The sequence below is a fragment of the Octopus bimaculoides genome, chromosome 11, assembly GCF_046866305.1.
Source record: "Octopus bimaculoides isolate indiv1 chromosome 11, ASM4686630v1, whole genome shotgun sequence".
Classification (NCBI taxonomy): Eukaryota; Metazoa; Mollusca; class Cephalopoda; order Octopoda; family Octopodidae; genus Octopus; species Octopus bimaculoides.
In genome coordinates this window covers 28,964,366-28,985,764 of record NC_142938.1, presented here as the reverse complement: position 1 = coordinate 28,985,764, position 21,399 = coordinate 28,964,366, and the positions used below count along the sequence as shown (strand labels likewise).

General features: G+C 38.3%; 1 protein-coding gene and 1 non-coding gene across 2 annotated transcripts in view; one reads left to right on the top strand and one right to left on the bottom strand.

Annotated features, from left to right (window-relative positions):
* LOC106874258 (signal recognition particle subunit SRP54) overlaps positions 1-17,769 on the bottom strand; it is a 33,961-nt gene extending 16,192 nt beyond the window's left edge. The window contains exons 1-6 of the mRNA XM_014921917.3: positions 17,720-17,769; positions 9,680-9,832; positions 4,757-4,848; positions 4,071-4,155; positions 3,247-3,351; positions 296-420 (exon numbers count right to left, since the gene is read on the bottom strand). Of these exons, the coding sequence (XP_014777403.1) occupies positions 296-420; positions 3,247-3,351; positions 4,071-4,155; positions 4,757-4,848; positions 9,680-9,757 (485 nt within the window). The 5' untranslated portion in view covers positions 9,758-9,832; positions 17,720-17,769. The remainder of the gene's footprint in view (positions 1-295; positions 421-3,246; positions 3,352-4,070; positions 4,156-4,756; positions 4,849-9,679; positions 9,833-17,719) is intronic.
* Positions 17,770-18,365: 596 nt separating this feature from the next.
* Positions 18,366-18,438, top strand: Trnav-uac (transfer RNA valine (anticodon UAC)). The gene has a single exon. It is a non-coding gene; the product is annotated as a tRNA-Val (tRNA).
* The last annotated feature ends 2,961 nt before the right edge of the window (positions 18,439-21,399 follow it).

The window sequence follows — 21,399 nt, the reverse complement described above, 5'->3', positions numbered from 1 at the left end:
GATAAAGAAGAATGAAACATGTAGACAAAAAAGAGGAGGATACTTAGATGATATGAGCCTCAACCAATAAAGACACTGAGTAATGATAATATCACATAACACAGTATTCTTTTAACATACCAGTCCCTTTATATTTTGGACAACTAAACATTATCCCAGTAAATAGAGGTAGGAGAGAAGACAGTTCCTGTGATATTTAGAATAGCTTCAAGACAACAAATTGGTAAATAACATCTATCAATTCTTTACAGGGATTGAATGTAAAGGTTACAATAAAATCAAAAGGTTTACTTACCTCCCATAAAACGGTATCCTAGCTTTTGTGGCGTTTTGCTTCAGCTGATCAAAGGCACCAGCACGAAATGTGTCAGCACAGATAAGACAGGTTTTCCAACCTTTCTTATGATAATAATAGGCCAGCTAATAATGATAATAAAAAAAATAATAATGTTTTCTTTATTCACTACAAGGGTTTACAAAAAATATTTGGGGATGATATACAGATCAATATGATGTGGGGTTACATAAAGAAGCATGAAAAAACAAAAACAGTAACAATATAAATACTAACAAAGATTGATTCCCCATAAGTGGGAGACTTCTTAGGGCTGCTAGTGGAAATGTTACAAAAACACAGTTGCCCTGATCACTAGGGCAAGTGCTCTCTTCACATCATCTACAGGTGCATGCTTAGAGTAGGCCAGTTCACTCAGACCGTTCTTGCCACATTCACCTATCTTTCAACAAAATTGCTGAGAGGCAGTACTTTATCCTCTTCATTTTTCTTTTCAAGTGAAACTAAAAAAAATTAATGAGGGCTTGGCCAAAGAGGAAAATATCTGTTTTCAGCCCTTTCAATCTGGTTCAAACACAACCTCTTTTGCTAAGGCTACCAGACAAATAAACACTGGTGATGATTTTATATACATATGTGTGTGTGTGTGTATATCATCATCATCGTTTAACGTCCGCTTTCCATGCTAGCATGGGTTGGACGATTTGACTGAGGACTGGTGAAACCGGATGGCAACACCAGGCTCCAGTATATATATATATATATATATATATATTTAATGGGCTTCCAAACATGAGGTTTGAAAAAAATCATGGGAATTTTAAAGTAATTGTAAACAACAAAGTGTAACGTATGTATCTAAAATATGTGGCAAGAGCCTTTTGCAGTCCTTGTACACTCATCATTGTGAACAAAAGGTATTCAGCATCTCCAAAATTTTAACATTAAATGTAATGAAATTGCTTTCTTATATAGGCACAAGGTCAGAAATTTTTAGGGAGGAGAGTCATTTATACCACTCCCAGTACTTAACTGGTCCTTTATCGCTCCTGGAAGTATAAGTTGTCCACAGAAGGATTTGAACTCTAAATAAAATTAAATTCCTACCAGATAATACATGTCTATTGTCTATTCTATAGTACCCACTTATTTTCCCTCACTGTAAGGTGGTTGGTGTTAGGAAGGGCATCCAGCTACAAAAACCATGCCCAAACAAACAATGAAGTCTGGTGCAGCCTTCTTCCTAGCCAGCTTCTATCAAACCATCCAACACATGCAACATGAAAAATGGATATTAAATGAAGATGATGATGATATTCTTCATATATATATATATATATATATATATATATGATGATGATATTCTTCATATATATATATATATATATATATATAGCAAATGCCAACATTGCTAAACATGATGAAGGGTTACTCAACACTCCCAGACAAAATGAATGGATACACTAACAATGCCAGACATGAAGTGATACACCAACAATGCAAGACATGTTGAAAGGGTACATAGGAAGAATATGTTTGGGAACCCCTGCAAAAGATACTTGCCCAAGGTGTCACACAATGGGGATCAAACCTAAGACCTTGGGATTCTGAAACGAATACTGTAACCACATAGCTATATTGGTGGTTAATATTAAGACAGCTGGGAAGGTGGTGAGCTGGCAGAATTGTTAGCACATGGGGCAAAATGCTTAGCAGCGTTTCAGCCATCTTTACATTCTGAGTTCAAATTCCACCAAGGTCAACTCTCCCTTTTCTCCTGGAGGGGATGATAAAATAAGCACCAGTTGAACACAGAGGTCAATGTACTCAACTAGTCTCTTCCCCAAAACTTGCTGGCTTTGTGCCAAAATTTGAAACCAATATTAAGAGAACAGAGGGTGGCATTACAATAAGTAACATACTAATATCAATTACACAGTTGTAATTGTACTTTACAATAATATTTTATGGCACCTGTACCAGTGGAGCACTAAGAGCACCGTCCAAGCGTGATCGTTGCCAGAGCAGCTGTCTGGCTTCTGGGCCAGTGGCATGTAAATAGCACCAGTGTCGCCTTCCTGGCACTTGTGCCAGTGGCACGTGAAAAGACATCCGAGCGAGATCGTTGCCAGTGCTGCCGAACTGGCTCCTGTGCGGGTGGCACATAAAATACACCATTTCAAGCGTGGCCGTTGCCAGTACCCGCCTGACTGGCCCTCGTGCCGGTGGCACGTAAAAGCATCCACTACACTCTCCGAGTGGTTGGCGTTGGGAAGGGCATCCAGCTGTAGAAACTCTGATTGGAGCCTGGTGTCGCCTCCTGGTCCACCAGTCCTCAGTCAAATCGTCCAACCCATGCTAGCATGGAAAACGGACATTAAATGACGATGATATTTGATACTGTTTGGAATATTATTGTTGCATCTAAACCCAAGTTAGCTCAGATACAACAGAGCAACATTCCAGATGTCATCATCCTGTCTATTCTTTTCAGGCATTGTGTATCTAGGAACATATTATCCACTGTATCTGATCTTTCGCTTGAGATATTAAATTGTTATATGAGGCAAATGTGGCAGTTATTTCTGATAGCTCAAGTGTCAAGGTACAGGATTCCTCATTAGCCTGTGATGATGATGACATCAACTTCTTGTTAAATGTTACCGATTCCTTCAATTTTGTAGAAATAATTTAAAGAATCTTGGTGGTGAAATGTGACTGTCATGAAAGTAAGTAAAGGAAGAAGAGATTAATCCAGATCCGAAAACACTGAGCTTCCCTTATGAGATGGTACAGGATCAAGATGTATAGAGTTGTTGTCATGCACCACCCATAGCATCTGACAAATGAAGATGAAGTGGTGGCTCATCAAATATTAAGATGATCCCACTAAAAACATTAAAGAAAATTTTTTTAAATGATTCGGCAAACAACTTGTTGAATGAACTTACCTTTGTACATGTAGTTGTCTTACCACTTCCTTGTAATCCAACAAACATGATCACATTAGATTTGCCCTTGCTTGGCTGCCATGCACGCACTTTAGGATCAATAAGCTACAAGTGGAAAAGAAAGACACATTAAGGAACTGATGAGGTCTAACAAGAGTCTAAGTTGCAACTCACTCAGTCTCTTTCTCACTGTTTTCATTTCACCCATTTTCTGACAGCTGATGATCCAACACCCCTTTTAATCTGGACATAATTATTTAAAAACATTTAAATTTTCCACAACCAAGCTTTTTGCAATACGGGTGACTAAGCTATATATAGTATATATAAAAGACTATACTATAAGGATAAAAATCACGTTAATGATTTTTATCAAGTATATTTCATTGCTGATCTGAGTTTCTTGCTTTCTGCATTGTTTCAGACAACAAAATGATGACCAAAAATAAACCCTGCTCCAAATACTGAGTACCCCTTCTATTTATATACTACATATAAAACAATTACACTGTAGAAGAGTAATGGTAAACATTAAAAATACACTTAGGGCATTATATCGTCTTGTATGCCTCAGCCACAGGACCATTTTCTGTGATCTGATCCATGATTGGGGCTTTTGACAGATGCTACCACCCCAGACCAGAGATGGACCTGGAAGTACAGGTGACTAAGGGGTACTCCACACTTCTAAGGCTTCTTGAAATTCTATGCTGGGGTCTCAGTGCTGGATGCAGTTAAACATCCTGTTCATTACTACTATTGTGATGTTAATATTTTTTTTTTAATTTACTCAAAGAAAATTAAAAAACCAGAAAAAATCAAACCTTCATTAACTCTTTAAAAACAGCTGACTGAATCATACGCCTTTTGTTTAAACCTCCTGCCATTTCATCAAAATCTATCACAGATCTGAAATCAACAAGCAGAAGTACATAATGATGATAAGAATAAAACATGACTGAAAGAATACACAACAATGATGAAATAATATAAGATAATGATTAAAAAGTACATAAGCATTTCAGATACATGAGTTTGTTTTTGAACACATCAACAATTTGAGTAAAATCATCAAAATTTTTCACAGCTTTATCCTGTCTGCCATTTTTTTTTTTAAAGTTTTAATCAATACTGGTTTCAAATTTTGACACAAGGCTAGCAAGTTCAAGGGACGAGGTAAGTTGATTACATCAACCCTACCATTGCCCAACTGATATTTATTTTATCGATTCCCAAAAAGATGAAAGACAAAGTCGACCTTGGTAGAATTTGAACTCAGAATGTAAAGGCAGATCATGAGCTGCTAAGCATTTTAGCCAGCATGCTAACGATTCTGCCAGCTCACTGCCTAGTTTTAACCAATATTAAAAATGATGGAACACGTCCCAATAAACATATCACTGAAACATATACAAACTCACTATGATATTTGTAAACTCTTCACATTCTTCCTTTGCTGTTTCACAAACAATCAAAACAAAAAAAAAGTTTGGTTGTCACATGACTTTACCTGACATTTTCTCTAAGTTCTTTTACTAATATCACATTAACATCAGCTTCCAAAAGAGCAGCACAAATTTCTTTAAGCATTCCATCTAGAACCTTGAACAGAAAGAAAATATCATTGTGTTGCAATATAACTACAGAAGACTATAACATTCTACAGTAATATCTGGAAACTATTTAAAAGATGACTGAATAAATAATTTCTTTTTTTTTTTTTGTAGAAAAGTAGTAGCTGCAACATCAACTGGGATTATGGATTGTTAGGTTAAAATTTTCAAGAATGACTGAAGATAAATTGTATAAGAAACAGTAGAACTAAAGTTGTAGTAGCAATCTTGTCTGAACAAAGAAAACAGGTATACATATATATATATATATATATATATATAGGTGTGTGTGGGTATACATACACACACATAATACATGCTCTGGCAACATGAAGAATCACACCATCATTATTTCCATGGTTGTTAGCAAAAGAAAGATAACTTGGTACAACAATTTAGAAGCAAATGAAGAATTATCAAAGGCTACCAATGAGATAAATTGATTGCAATGACCCCACTGCCCCAGTGCTTAACTTGTTTTTTTATTTTATCAACTCCAGGAAAATTAAATGCAAAGTTAACCTTGTTGAGATTTGTACACAGAATGTAAAAAGCCAGGACAAATAGCACAACATGCATTTTGTCTGACATTCAAATGAGTTCACCAATATGATGCTTTTTAACAATAATAATAATCCTTTTTACTATAGGCACAAGGCCTGGAATTTGAGGGAAAGGAGATAATTGATCGCATTGATTCCAAAAGGATGAAAGGCAAAGTCAACCTCAGTGGAATTTGAACTCGGAACATAGCAATGTGTGTGTGTGCGTATGTTACTAAACTATATTTTCATTCACATATTTGCATTTCAAAAATTTAACATTGTCATTTTTCTTTTAGTCACATCATAAACGACATTTTATATCACCACCACAATGACGATGACATCACATTTTCTATATGAGTGTGTTCGCGTGTTCGTTACCTATGTTAGGCCAATGACTGACAAGTATATGTGTGTGATGGTGTGTGTCACAGTATATATACATTTTTATGACAACTGACACACACATCTAAAGACAGAAACAGACACACACAGGGACAGAGATAGGCTTCAGGTGTGCATTAATGTACATGTGTGTGTCTTTTAGTTTATGTATGTAACTCCCCACTCACAACATGCTGATATTAAGTTTACTTGTGGCCTGGACTTCAAACAAACAACAACGTTCACTTTCAAGTAGTATCAACATGAAGATTTCGCTGATTTTAACACCACTCACAATACTCGCAAATATATCGGGAAAAAAATATTATTCTGGTTATTATAACAAATTCGGGAACTTGGCGAAGTAGAAAGCCTCAGTGACTCTTTCAATATAATTACAGAAATGTTATTCCACTCCTAACCAGTTTCAGGATAACGTTTCTTTTTAACAGTCCTTGTATTCTTCATCACTGTGAGTATCAACGTCGCACAACTGTTTTACTGTGTTAGTCAGTATTTATTCTACAGCCTATAACGTTACACAGTTCAAAAATATATAGTAATATCAAATTAATTTATATCTTGCTACATACATCCTTCAGCAAATATTTTAAATTAACATTGACAACAACAGCATCTTCCTTTTTATACACTTGGTTCAACGTTTATTTCAAAATTGTAAAATAAATTATTTTTGTAAGAAAAATTGAATTATGTCTTCTGAATTTTCTTGGACTTTCACTTTCTTCACCGTGCCATTCATTCAATCGTGAATTTTATAACATTTAGTAAATGTTCCACATAAATGTTGACTTTCTGTACTTTCTTACATTGGTGACACATAGTAATTTTTGCTAAATTGGTGACTTTCCATTTTTTTTATAGCATAATTATGCTACAGAAAGTATGTTTTGCACCTATATTGACTACATTTCATTTTGCTTGAACTTTATGTGTGTACGTTTTGTTGTTTTCAATATTATCAATTCTATGAGTGTGTGAGTGTTTCTGCATTCGTTACATCTTTAGTAAACTATAGTAAAGAACATCATCGTCGTCGTCGTCGTTTAACGTCCGCTTTCCATACTAGCATGGGTTGGACGATTTGACTGAGGACTGGTGAAACCAGATGGCTACACCAGGCTCCAATCTGATTTGGCAGAGTTTCTACAGCTGGATGCCCTTCCTAACGCCAACCACTCAGAGAGTGTAGTGGGTGCTTTTATGTGCCACCGGCACGAAGGCCTATCAGGCGGTATTGGCAACGGCTACGCTCAAAATGGTGTATTTTACGTGCTACCTGCACAGGAGCCAGTTCGGCAGCACTGGCAACGATCTCGCTCGAATGTCTTTACACGTGCCAGGAAGGCGATGCTGGGCACAGGTGCCATGACGGTTTCACTTTTGCTTGCCCCAATAGGTCTTCGCAAGCTGAGTTTCGTTTCCAATGAAGGAGACGACGTTGGCATGGGTGCCAGTCGTCGAGTTTAATTCGATTTTGATTTCAGTTTACACTTTTTAATGAGCCCAGTTCTAATGAAGTAGCCATCCTTATGGTTGGTGATCCCATTGAAAATCATGATATTCTCATTCGTGCTCAAGATAACAAACTTAAACATGCTTCACAGACTCATCCCTTTTAGGATGCTCTCCAGTATACTCTTATTCTGTGGAATGGACAAGATGGGAATTATTTCAATACTCTTTGGATTGAACCTGGAACAGGATAGCCAATTACAAACAAAAGGGTGTCGTCAAATGACTTCTTACCAGCTGATGTTAAGACCTGAATAATCAAATCCTTTCTACTATAGGCACAAGGCCTGAAATTTCGGGGAAGGGGACCAGTCGATTACATCAACCCCAGTGTCTCACATGTACTTAATTTATTGACCCTAAAAGGATGAAAGGCAAAGTTGACCCCGGCAGCATTTGAACTCAGAATGTAAAGACAAGCAAAATACCGCTCAAGCATTTTGCCCAGCATTCTAACGATTTTGCCAGCTTTCCACCTTCCAGAACAATCAAATCAATTCCACACGTCAAATAAACTTTATTTTCATTTACATATTTCAATGTTATCTCAATAACCAGCTATAGTTATTTCGAATACACTTCGCTACAACAACCAGGTTTCATTAGAAAATGAAAATAGTTTCACACTTTCAATTTGAACCAAAATTACAAAGTGTTGCATTACGAGAGTGATGATGTGTGAATAATGAAAGTAATGTTTCTTCGAATTAGTCACATCTGTATGGTAATAAAGAAAGCTGCTTATTATCTATCTACCAAATAAGCTATGTTTTTGACTCAACAAATCTTTTTTTACAACTAAAATAACCTCAGCAACTAGATTGGGTTACACAATTTTGAGGTCATTTTTGGACAATATTTTGATTTGCTTCTAATGTATTACTTTTGTCCGATGTTTCACACATGCGTAGAATTCTACTCAGACAAGCATTTATTAAAATGTACACATAAATATTGTATTAAAATAAGTCACAACCAAAAAAATTGCATTAAAAGACATCAATTTTTCTATATGTTATGAGGAAATACAGCCTCACTCTCTCTCATACACAAAAAAAGATGTATGCATATGTATTTAGGGGCGAAGGTCAAGGATACGCACTCCAGGTGTTTAAGGTTAGGGTTATGTCAAAAACAGGTGGTGTGTGTATTCTTTACCTCTGCCTATTTGCATGTATATGAAAGATGTGTGAGAGAGAGAGAGAGAGAGAGAAAGACTGAGTGCCACTTGCACATACATGCAAAAAAATCCATACATCACAACATACACCTTCACTCACTCACTCTCTCTTTCTCTCATGTCCATTTTATATACATCTTACACTTTCTCCTCTCACTTCAAAGCAAATGTCATCTTTTCACTTTAACCTCTCTTTCAATTTCTGCTCTCTTCAAAGCATACAGAAATTAAAACAATTTTACGGAAATTAACAAACAATCATATGATCCCATATATGTTGAGTTGACAACTTTGCTTCTTCCAATGAAAGAATGCCATAAAATAACTTCCTTTGACACACACACACACACACACATACACACACACACTCTAGGTAAAACTTCTGTACAAATTATGTTAATTCTTGCAGTGTGCATGTGCAAATTTACGGCTCAAATCCAATGGAAATGATCTTTTTAAACCTGATCTTCGACATTAACTTAAAAGGAAGTTTCCCCAGAAATTCTGTCCTTTACCTCTTCTTTCTAGCATGTCCAAAGTGACATTTCTGTCCCCGCCCTTATTATTTTTCCTAAATTTCTTCCAATTCTTATGTTTACGATACAGGAGATTCGAATTTCACCCACAAACATATTCTCAATATTCTAATTTTCTCCCTCTCCACACAAAATTCATTTTTTACTTTTTTTTAGATGTCTGTTCTTGGTAATCCATGGAGGAAAAACAGAGAGTACGAATCTTTACGAATTTTACCTATCACCTCATATATATATATTTCCCAGATTCATAATCTCGGTATTTTTCTATGTAGATAACAAAAAAAAAAATTTGAAAACAAGTTACAAATTAAGAAATTGCAGTGGGGATAACGGAAAATTAAAATTTTAAAAACGTGATTTCTGGACAAAATCGTATTAACCCCCGTTTATATGATGAAATAATACATAGTTTCTGATCCTTCTTAAGAACAGAAAGCACTTCCATGCAAGCCCATACAAATTGTACCCTCACCTTTCACTATTAAACAAAAAATAACTTCCATTATTCCATTAACTATATATCAGCTGTGCCGATTCTGCCCATAAGAAAGGAACAAATAATACAATGTGCTTGTAGGTCATAACACCTGGATGCACTGCTAGTCAATAATAATAACAATAATAATAATTTCTTACCTCTTTGTTTATAACTGTGGCATGGCTTAAAGAGCGCAGGGCAGAAGTAATTTTTCTCCCAAGGTCGGCTAACACCATTTTGAGAGCAGATGGTGTTTAAAACAAGTAAAAACAATTTCTGTAGCAGTATAAACCCCAGAATATGTTGAATACCTGCAATAGAAAGTTAAAAAGGAACAGTTTGAATGTAGATGACAATGAGAGAAGGTGGAGAGGATAAGAGTGAAAACAACACAACAGGATGATGATGATGAAAATGATCATGTCAAGTAGTGGTGCAGGACAAACACAAACACAATGACACACACACACACACATATATTGGGCCATCTCATAAATAATGCGGTTTTTTCAATTGCATGAACTAAAAGTCAGAGAAGGATGGGATAAACTACCTGCATCAACATGCTATCCCTTGTCTCAAGGTCTCACAGGCCCACACCTCCCACACCCTCAGGGTTGGTATACTTAACGTTGGCACACTGAAAGGTAGGTCTAGTGAGATTATTGAGGTGTCTAAACAGAGACATGTAGATTTGTGCTGCATCCAAGAAGTAAGGTGGAGAGGAAGTTCTGCTAGGTTCCTCACAGGCGAAGAGCATAAGTACAAGATTTTCTGGGCAGGGAACACTGACGGGGTTGGGGGTGTGGGTATACTCTTGTGGAGAAATAGGTTGATAAGGTAATCGAGGTAGTCGGAATCTGTGATAAAATAGATTAGATTAGTGCTGCAACATGGTTTAGCAACCATTATCTTGGCCTATGCCCCTCAACCGGGGTTACCTGATGAACAGAAAGACTGATTTTATGACACCCTCTTGCAGACTACCTTGTTGATGAATGACAGGGGTTTTCCATGGTATACATGGAGGCTATGGTTTTGGTTCCCACAATGAAGAGGGAACCAGGCTGCTGGAGTTCTGCGATGCAAATGATCTTATGGTTTGTAATACTAACTTCAGGAAACCTGCCAGCCACCTATTAACCAACCAATCTGGTGGACACACTAGTCAAATTGATTACATCCTTGCCAGGAAACAGGAAAGATGGCTACTTATAAATGCCAAAACTTTCCCAGGCGAAGAATGTACCCCTCAACATAGATTAGTAGTTAGCGACTTCAGGATCAGGGCTAAATGGATGCCCAGAAGATGACCAGCATAGAGGAGAAGGGTCTGGAAGCTTAAGGATCCTGTGAATGGACAGAGATTTAGAGACGTTTTACTCGAAGCTTTTGACAAAATAGAGGGGGATATAGACTCTGGGAAAAAGAGTCTGCCAAATGTCGACCCAACAGAGGGACCAGCTATCTGAATTGACAGTACTTTGGTAGATAAAGCTAACTGCTGCAGCTGCAGGAGAAATACCTAGCCAAAGATAAACCTCAGTACCTGGTTTACGTTGACAAGGAGAAAGCCTTTGACAGAGTCCCCCAGTCCCTTATCTGGTGATCAATGCAGAAACTAGGGATAGATGAGTGGTTAGTGAGAGCTGTACAAGCCATGTACAGGGACGCTGTCAGTAAGGTGAAGGTTAGCAACGAATACAGTGAAGAATTCTGCGTAGGAGTAGGGGTCCACCAAGGATCAGTCCTCAGCCCCCTCTTATTCATCATAGTCCTCCAGGCAATAACAGAAGAATTCAAGACAGGATACCCCTGGGAGCTTCTTTGTGCTCATGACCTGTGTGTGGCAAATGCTCAGGGGCAGTAAACACTGGAAATGTGCAGAAAACAGCTTCTGTGACATTCCAGGGGGAAAAACTATAAGTAGTTGATAGCTTCTGTTACCTAGGTGACCAAGTCAGTAGCGGGGGTGTAACTGCTAGAATAAAAATAGGTTGGGCAAAATCCAGAGAGCTCCTACCTCTGCTGGTAACAAAGGGCCTCTCGCTCATAGTAAAAGACTGTGTGACGCAGAGTAAAAGACTGTATGGGTCATCCCATACATGTATGATGCATGTATGGGATGACCCAATACATACATACATATAACATACAAGGGCCGTGACTGCTGAGGACATGCATAAGCTTGCAAGGAATGAAGCTAGTATGCATCAATGGATGTGTAATGCCAATGTGCATACACAACAGAGTGTAAGCGCCCTGAGAGAAAAGTTGGACATAAGAAGCATCAGATGTGGTATGCAAGAGAGATGACTGCGCTGGTATGGTCATGTGTTGGGTATGGATGAGGACAGCTGTGTGAAAAAGTGTCACACCCTAGCAGTAGAGGGAACCTGTGGAAGAGGTAGACCTAGAAAGACCTGGGATGAGGTGGTGAAGCATGACCTTCGAACATTGGGGCTCACCGAGGCGATGACAAGTGACCAAGACCTTTGGAGATATGCTGTGCTTGAGAAGACCTGGCAAACCGAGTGAGACCGTAACCGTGGCCTAGGCCAGTCAGCATAACCAGCCCATTTAAGAACACCCTTCAATCATTGGGCAATAATCTGTGCTTGCGAAGACCTGTTGAAGCAAGTGAAGTCGTTGTCATGGCCAATGACAGTACCGCCTGATTGGCACCCGTGCTGGTGGCATGTAAAAAGCACCATTCGAGTGTGGTCGATGCCAGTGCCACCTGACTGGCTCCCATGCCAGTGGTACATAGAAGGTACCATTCGAGCATGGTCAATGCCAGTGCCGGCTGACTGGTCAGTACTGGTGGCACATAAAAAGCACTATTTGAGCATGGTCATTGCCAGTGCCACGTGACTGGATCCCGTGCTGATTGGCCCCACTACACTCTCAGAGTGGTTGGCATTAGGAAGGGCATCCAACTGTAGAAACATTGCCAGATCGGATTGGAGCCTGGTGCAGCCTACTGGCTCACCAGCCATCAGTCAAACCGTCCATCCCATGCCAGCTTGGATGGAAAGCGGACGTTAAATGATGATGATGATACGGATCGGACAATAAGCATAAGCCAGTGTCAACAGTGGTTTCAGAAATTCCAAGCTGGAAACTACAGCCTAAAAGACAAGCTTCATCCTGGAAGATCTGTAGAGCTCAACAAGGATGTCCTGCAAACCCTGGTGGAACAAAATCCTATCATAACTGTTGAGGAACTAACAGAGAAGCTTGGATTTGGTCATTCAACCATACATCGACACTTGCATGCCATCAGAAAAGTCACCAAATTGGGTCAATGGGTTTCTCACAAACTTTCCGAGTCTAATCGCACACAAAGTGAATGTGTGCTCTTCTTTGCTGTCACATGTCACAAATGAAACTTTTTTGGACTGAACAGTGACTGGTGACAAGAAATGGGTTCTCTATAAAAATGTCAAGTGCTGAAGACAGTGGCTAGGGAAAGGAGAAACACTGGCACCCCTGGCTAAAGAAGGTCTTCATTCAAGTAAGGTATTGTTATTTGTTTGGTGGGATATGAAAGGTTTAGTCCACTTTGAACTTTTAAACCCAAACCAAACAATAACAAAGGAGATCTACTGCAAGCAGCCTGAGCAGCTTAAGTCAGCGCTAGAAGGAAAATGGCCATCATTAGTTTCAAGACAAGGTGTTCTTCCATCAGGATAATGCTTGGCCACATACAGAGAGGATGACATTCCAAAGACTGGAGCAGTTTGAATGGGAAACGATGCGCCACCCACCATATTCACCAGATATTGCCCTATCTGGTTATCATTTATTACGCAGTCTTCAAAATCATTAGGACAGAAAAAATATGAATTCTGTAGAGAAGGTCAGAACAGTACTGGAGGAGTATTTTTTGACACAGACAAGTAAGTTTTGGAAGAGGGACCTTGCAAGTCAACCAGATAGCTGGAAGAGTATTGTAGAAAGTGAAGGAGAGTATATTTTACATTAAAAAAGAACTTTATCTTAATTTTGAAAAATAAAAGTAGTATAAAAAAAAGTATTAAAAAAATGCATCATTTATGGGATGAACCAATACATACATACTGGCAAGCTGAGGGGCTGCAGCACACTCCAGTCTAATTTTCCCTTTCCTAACATCAACTACTCTGAGAGTGTAATGGGTGCTTTTATGTGTCATTGGCACAGGTACCAGTCGCATGACACCTGTATTTACCATGACTATGATTTCATATTGCCGAAGGTCTTGGTCATTTGTCACAGCCATGTGTGAGGCCCAACGCTCAAAAGGTGTTTTTCATGTACCACCAACACAGATGCTAGCTGCACAAAACCAGCACAAGTGCTAGTTACGCAACACAGGCATTGGCCAAATTGCCTCCATGAGGCCCAATGTTCGAAAGGTGCTTTTTAATAATAATAATAATAGAAAGTCTTATGCTCTTCGAGAGAAAGGATTAAGAGGTAAAAAAGCAGAGAGAAGAAAAAAATGTACAGAGTTCAATGGCCCAACACGACAAGATATGCACACACATCGTTACCATTATAGGTACAAAGCTGGCAACTGTGAGAGTGGGGACCAGTCAATTACATCAAACCCAGAGCTTAAGTGGTACTTATTTCATTGACTCTGAAACAATTAAAGGCAATGACAACCTCAGTGGAATTTGAATACAGATCATAAAGACAGACAAAATGCTGCTAAGCATTTTGTCCATTGTGCAAACAATTCTGCCAATTCACTACCTTATTAAAGATAAAAACTCTCTTTGTATGTAACATGGTAATGCAACTAGAAAGTTACTCTGCAAGGCACAAGTCTGGGCATGGTTGTTTATGGAAGACCAGCAGTCACCCATGCTTACCAGCTTCCCTCTCCATGCCACCGACGTTATCGAAAGGAAAAGCAAAAGCTGATACAGCTTGGTGCCAATGACATCACAACTCAGTTCTACAGCTGACTGAACTGGAGCAATGTAAAATAAAGTGTCTTGCTCAAGAACACAACACACAGTCTGGTCTAGGAATCAAACTCTCACTACTTCATGATTCTTGGACCAGACTGTGTGTTGTGTTCTTGAACAAGACACACAGCTGATTCCTCTTCATACTCTCAGTTTTTTTTCTCAGTTCATTCGTTGTTCCATCATTCATACACACTAACATTAGATATCTGCTCGCCTTATTTCTTCCAAAGCTTCACACATCTTCCACATTAAATGCTCATATTTCACTATATTGTGCCACTGTACTTCATATGCAAAAAAGAATCCTATTACTGCCAACAGCAGCAGCAATAACTCCCTGAACATATTCATGTTGTTCTTAGTTTGGCTTTTTTGCAAAATTACCTTCCATTACTACGTTGATCACTGAAGTTCTCTACAACTTCCACGCCATCATCCCAGAGTTTCAAACAATTTACTTAATGGGTACTTCTACCACTAATTATTCTTACATATTTGCAAGACATGAAATCCTTCACCACCTTTCATCTCTCTACCACTGGTTTTTCTTTGCTACCATTAATCTTTCCCACTTCCTGGAACCATTTCATTTGATATCCATCCTTCATCCTTAATACTGTTCTCTCCAGCAATATTTTGTCTCCCATCCAAGCCACCAAATCATCTCACATTCTACACAACCATACATCTCTCATTCTACCCAGACACTACACTTGACTTTCTCTCCCCTTCCTACATTCTTGCAACCTACTCAATCACTTGTCTCTCTCTCTCTCTCTCTCTCTTTCATCCTTTCTGTCTATTGTCTCACCATTACCATTCTGTTACTCTTCACTTCCATGCATCATTGGCCACCCCACCCCTAGTCAAGCATTCACTACATCCACCGCTCAATCCAGCCCAATCTCTACAGTTGTCACCTACTCTTCCCTACCTTTCCTAATTACCATCCACTCAACACTTGTTCTTCATGCATAATATTCACTGTTGCACTCATTCCCCATCTCTCACTCTCCCATACATTCTAGCAATCTCCACCCATCAATACTCCCAGTTCTGTCTTCATTCACTTCTACCCACCTGGTATCTTGAGAGTCCACACAGATGCCTCATCACCACAATTTTTATCTCTTCCACGCTCCACATCAATCACTCCCTCTCTTCTAAATGTAAGTAGCCACATCACTCCTCTAATGAAAAGAAACCTGTTGTGTTCTGGCCTCCTCTTTCATATTTAAGCCCTCATCTCCTAGCATAAAGCCACATCTCTCAAGCTGCATGGTGACACCATTAGTGCTGGTGTGATGAAAAAGCTTCCAGTACATGCCATAAAGTGACTTGTTAGGAAGGGCATCAAGCCACATAAACCAAGCCAAAGTAGACAGTGGAACACAATGTAGTCTCTTAACACATCAGAACCTATCAAACCATAGAACATGGATGTTAAATGACAATGATGATGATGATGATATTGACATCATCATCATCGTTTAATGTCCATTTTCCATGTTGACGTGGGTTGGACGGTTTGACTGAAGATTGGCAAGTCATTAAGCTGCACCTTCCTAACGCCAACCATTCCAAGCGTAGTGGATGCTTATTACGTGCCACAGGCACAGGAGCCAGTCAGGCAGCACTGGCATTAACCACGTTTAGATGGTGCTTTTTACGTGCCACCAGCACAGGAGCCAGTCAGGGGCACTGGCATCAACCATGTTCGGAAGGTGCTTTTTATGTGCCACTGGCACGGGAGCCAGTTGGGAGGCACTGGCATCAACCATGTTCGGAAGGTGCTTTTTATGTGCCACTAGCACGGGAGCCAGTTGGGAGGCACTGGCATCGACGTGGGATATATATTTGCTATCCTTTTTGTTTTGCAAAGTACTTGGTGACCATATCGGTGATGGTGTCACATAAAAAGCACCAAGTACACTCTATAAAGTGGTTAGCACTAGAAAGGGCATCCAGCAGTAGAAATCATTCCAAAACAGACATTGGAACATGGTGTGACTCTTAGCCTTATCAGCTCCTGTCAAACCGTTGAACCAATGCCAGCATAGAAAACGGACATTACAAGATGATGATAACTAGATAGATAGATAGATACAGTAAAGTGGGAGAGTAGTTGTTTATTCCATTTGTTTGCAACTGTTTCATAATCTTGATAATTATATTAGATATCACATCAACATGCATATAAAAAGTACACACACACACACACATATATATATAAATAAATAAATATATATATATATATATATATATATATATATATATTCACCCATTTATGCAAGGAGACTGAGAAGGGAACTAACAGACTAACCATTGGAACGATTCTTGGTAGCTGAAAACATATATATATCGTAATGGAAGAGTTATAAAGTATACAAAAATATATTGTACACAGTACAAACAGAACTCAATACGTTAGGTAAAGTCTGTAGATGCGTATATTATTATACCAAAATTTGAATTTACGTCAGATTATTGACTGTTTACAACAGTTGCGAATAGTGTGGAGCAAAACTCGGAGTAGACTGTCAAATTTTATAATAAACATATCTACACACACTTTTACATATATATATCAGAATTGTCGTGTTTGACATATAACTTGATCAGAGATCAAATATTGAAATTAAAATAATTACACTGCGGAAGAACCGTGTTAGTCATTTAATAACACAAGAAAACTGTTATATAAGTCACTTTCGTTTATTTCTTAACATTGCTGTAAATAAAAAGTACCGAAAAATTTCATCACATTTTTAACACCTGTTCACCAACGCAACACAGCTTCATATATATATATATATATATATATATATATATATATATATATATATATATATATATATATACACAGGGCAGGGAATCGTCAATTAGTAATAAAATTAATAATTAACAATTTTGCTGGGTAGCTCAGTATGAATTTCTGAATTCTCAGTATGTTGGAGAAGCAGGATACTGCTAATCCCTATATATTTATGTTGTCTACGGATATATATATATATATATATATATATATATATATATATATATATATATATATATATATCCGTAGACAACAAGTATTACGTTATATACAATATGTTACATTAAAACAGTAGTTTGAAGCTGATGTTAGCTATGAACTGTATCACGTATAAACACTTATGTAAAGTGTCAACGACATCTAATACAATGTTTCGTTAGACATACAACAGAGATAACAGTTTAGAAAAGGTAACATACTTGTCAGCAAATCTTCCAGGTGGATCGTCAGCAAGAAACGGTGTTATGTCACATGACTAGACGGTGTCGTTATGAGTACTTACACTGTATATTTAATTCCTATATGTTAGTGGCTGCAAAAGACACGTAATTTAGTGACCACTCGATTTAATTTAATAATTTATTTATTGATATATTTTAATCTACTCTACATCTTAGTTTCATTTTTCAGTGACTGTGACATTAAAGAATGACTTGTATGTAACCACAACACATACACTGTTCCTGCCATATGTAATCGCGACACGCCGTTTCTTCCATGTGGTTCTTTTAGAGAAAGTACTTTTTACATTTAATGTCGTTTGTGCCTTTCTCAGGTGCATTAAATATCATAGATAGAGATGGTAATACAGGAGATACAGAATGTAATAATATTTGGCTAATACAATATATGGCTATACTATAAAGTGAAGTTGCGGAGATAGTCCTGAGAATTTTTAATTCAGTTGCACTTCACTTTTGTTATTAAACGTCAGTCATTCCACAGGCAATCTCGTGTAAAATAACTCAAATTAAATCTCTAAATATTTAGTTCTGTACAATATGACAGACTGCCATTCATAAATAATAACATCTATTACTTATTTCAGAATGCAAGGTATCTGTCGGTTCTATGGTGTAGTGGTTATCACGTCTGCTTTACACGCAGAAGGTCGCGAGTTCGAACCTCGCTAGAACCTGCTTTTTTCTTTATTTTTATTATTTATTTATTCTAATAGTGTTGTAAATGGATTTTATCTTTGGCATAAAGTCACTTACTCGGGGAGAGTATTATACTAAATCATTGATACTGATTAATTTATGTAGAATTAGAACCTCAGATTTACTGCATAATGCACAAAGAAAACAATATACTTATTGGACGGTCATTTGGCCAATAAACACAAGCACTATTTAATTGATTTTTCACTTTTGCTTTATTATTACTTATTTCAACACACGATTCAAGAATCGGAAAAAAAAATACATAAAACGTAAAAAAAAAAGCTTTGATACTTATAAATGAAGTAAAAATTAACAAAAACAAGTATGGAAACTGAAAAACTTGGCATAAAATAACATTTTATATTTTTCATGAAATTTTTGAATATTTTTTTTAACATTGTATTGTGAGTTGTCATATTTAATTCTCACAAACGCACTCAATCACATGTAAACTTTTTTTTACCTTTTTACTTGTTTCAGTCACTGGGCTGTGTCCACGCTGGGGCATCACTTTGAAAGGTTTTATTTGAATGAATTGCCCGCAAGACTTTTTTTTAAAGCCTGCTAAAGTGGAGGAGTGTAAACAAAGAATGATTAAGTGGGGGTAGAACACCAACACACACACAAATGCGTGTTTTTCTACACACACAATCACACACACACACATATATAGTAAGAGGATGGATATAATATCCAGGCAGATACCAAATTTCTCTGAATGAAAAGCCAAGACTGGTTCCTTCAGATGGTGTGTTTTAAGTAAATTTCTTTTAGCTCCCAGATGTTACAATTTATTTCTTGGCTGCTTAGAGTGTAAAGTACAATATTGACAATAAAGAGAATGAAGAATTTGAACATTCAAACTTTGCTTATTTCCAGTTAGTTTATTTGTAATAATTGTCTGACACATGCTCCAATCACACTAACTTTGCTGTTAGTTTGAATTAGTTTAGAAAATCATCTCATCATAGAATGTCATGGATTACTACTACCACCAAGCTTAAGAGTGGAGGAAAATTCCTCTTTCAACAATGTCATACTTATATACCCTGAAGAGATCATACTAATAATACATAAATTGTTGCATATCAATATGCAACAAAATCAGTTAGTGCGGTAGAAACACGTGTTGGACAATTATTATGAATAAACTAACTGGAAATAAACAAAATCTGAATGTTCAAATTCTTCATTCTCCTTATTATCAGTATCATGCCAAGATGGAAGGCGGACATTAAATGATGATCATCATCATCATCATTGTTTAACATCCACTTTCCATGCTAGCATGGGTTGGACGATTTGACTGAGGACTGGCGAACCAGATGGCTGCACCAGGCTCCAATCTGATCCGACAGAGTTTCTACAGCTGGATACCCTTCCTAACACCAACCACTCCGAGAATGTAGTGAGTGCTTTTATATGCCACCGGCACGAGGGCCAGTCAGGCAGTACTGGCAACAGCCACACTCAAATGGTGTTTCTTACGTGCCACCTGCACAGGAGCCAGTCCAGTGGCACTGGCAACGACCTTGCTCTAATGTTTTCTCACATGCCACTAGCACAAGCACCAGTAAGGCGACGCTGGTAACGATCATGCTCAAATGGTGTTATTTACATGCCACCGGCATGGAAGCCAGACAGCTGCTCTGGCAATGGTCACGCTCAGACAGTGCTCTTAGTGCTCCACTGGCACGGGAGCCAGTCATCGAATTTGGTTCAATTACGATTTCGATTTCACTTGCCCCAACAGGTCTTAGCAAGCAGAGTTTAGTGTCCAATGAAGGAAAGGTTGTCATGGGTACCAGTCATCGAATTTGGTTCAATTTTAATTTCACTTGCCTCAACAGGTCTTCGCAAACAGAGTTTAGTGTCCAATGAAGGTGTAGTGAAACCTCTCTCTCAGGTATTTATTTACGAATGATAACATAGCGGCTAACATCTAGCCTTCGGCCGCTTGGACCGTGTTGTGCCCATCACCCTGATTGGCTCTTATTTGTGCGGCATTTGTCACCAGTTCTATTTTGCGCCAGGGTGCATACTGACCAATCGTGACTTTCTGTTAAGGTCACGTGAGAGAGTGTTTTTCTGCTGTTTCTGGAGCCCTTTTTATCTATAAATAGCCCTGTTTTATCCATGCCAGTTTGTCGCAACCTCAGACCTTTTCAGGTCTGGTCATAGACCACAAACAGAACACAGCTCCAGCCAGTTTCCAGCGATGACGTCAACACCACTGTTCTACTGTCTTCTACAGTCCCATCTCCAGCGCCAACACCACCACCAGAGTACACGCTACCAACAGCAACTGCGGTTCCTTCTCAACACTGTTTGTGTGGATTGTTTCCACCTCAAAAATAACAGCCAGAACAACCTGCAAGGATCTTCTGTACCAAGTAACCGGTCGCAGCATCGAAGCTCAACTTTACACACATGTGACACTTCAGCTCTGCTATTCGGCCACGACCTCTTGTGTACAGACATTCTATCTACTGTGTTACAGACTATGAACTGGTATTTCTCTATCTTTGTTTAGGACACTTATCGTCTATGTTACAGACTCTTATTTCATGCTCTGTATTTCTCATTCACACACATACACATATTATTGTATACACCCTCTTCTTTATACAAAGGCCTGTCTTACATATTGTGTTATTTATATTGCCGCATGGACGTACACACAGACACAGTTGATTACCCTAATAAACTTACTAACGGTTGTGTCTCTCTCTTTCCTTGCTGGCACTTGCTCGCTTCTCACATGTGAGCCCTCTTATGTTATATTACATGTTTTGTGTCGACCGTGTGACGCATTAAAAGGAGCCTCTCCTGTCCGTCGCCATCTCCTTGGTTTGCATGGTCGTTCTCTACAAAGGAAAGGTACGCATAAGTGGGCTGGCTACACCCCTGGCAAAGGCCACAGGTTATGGTCTCAC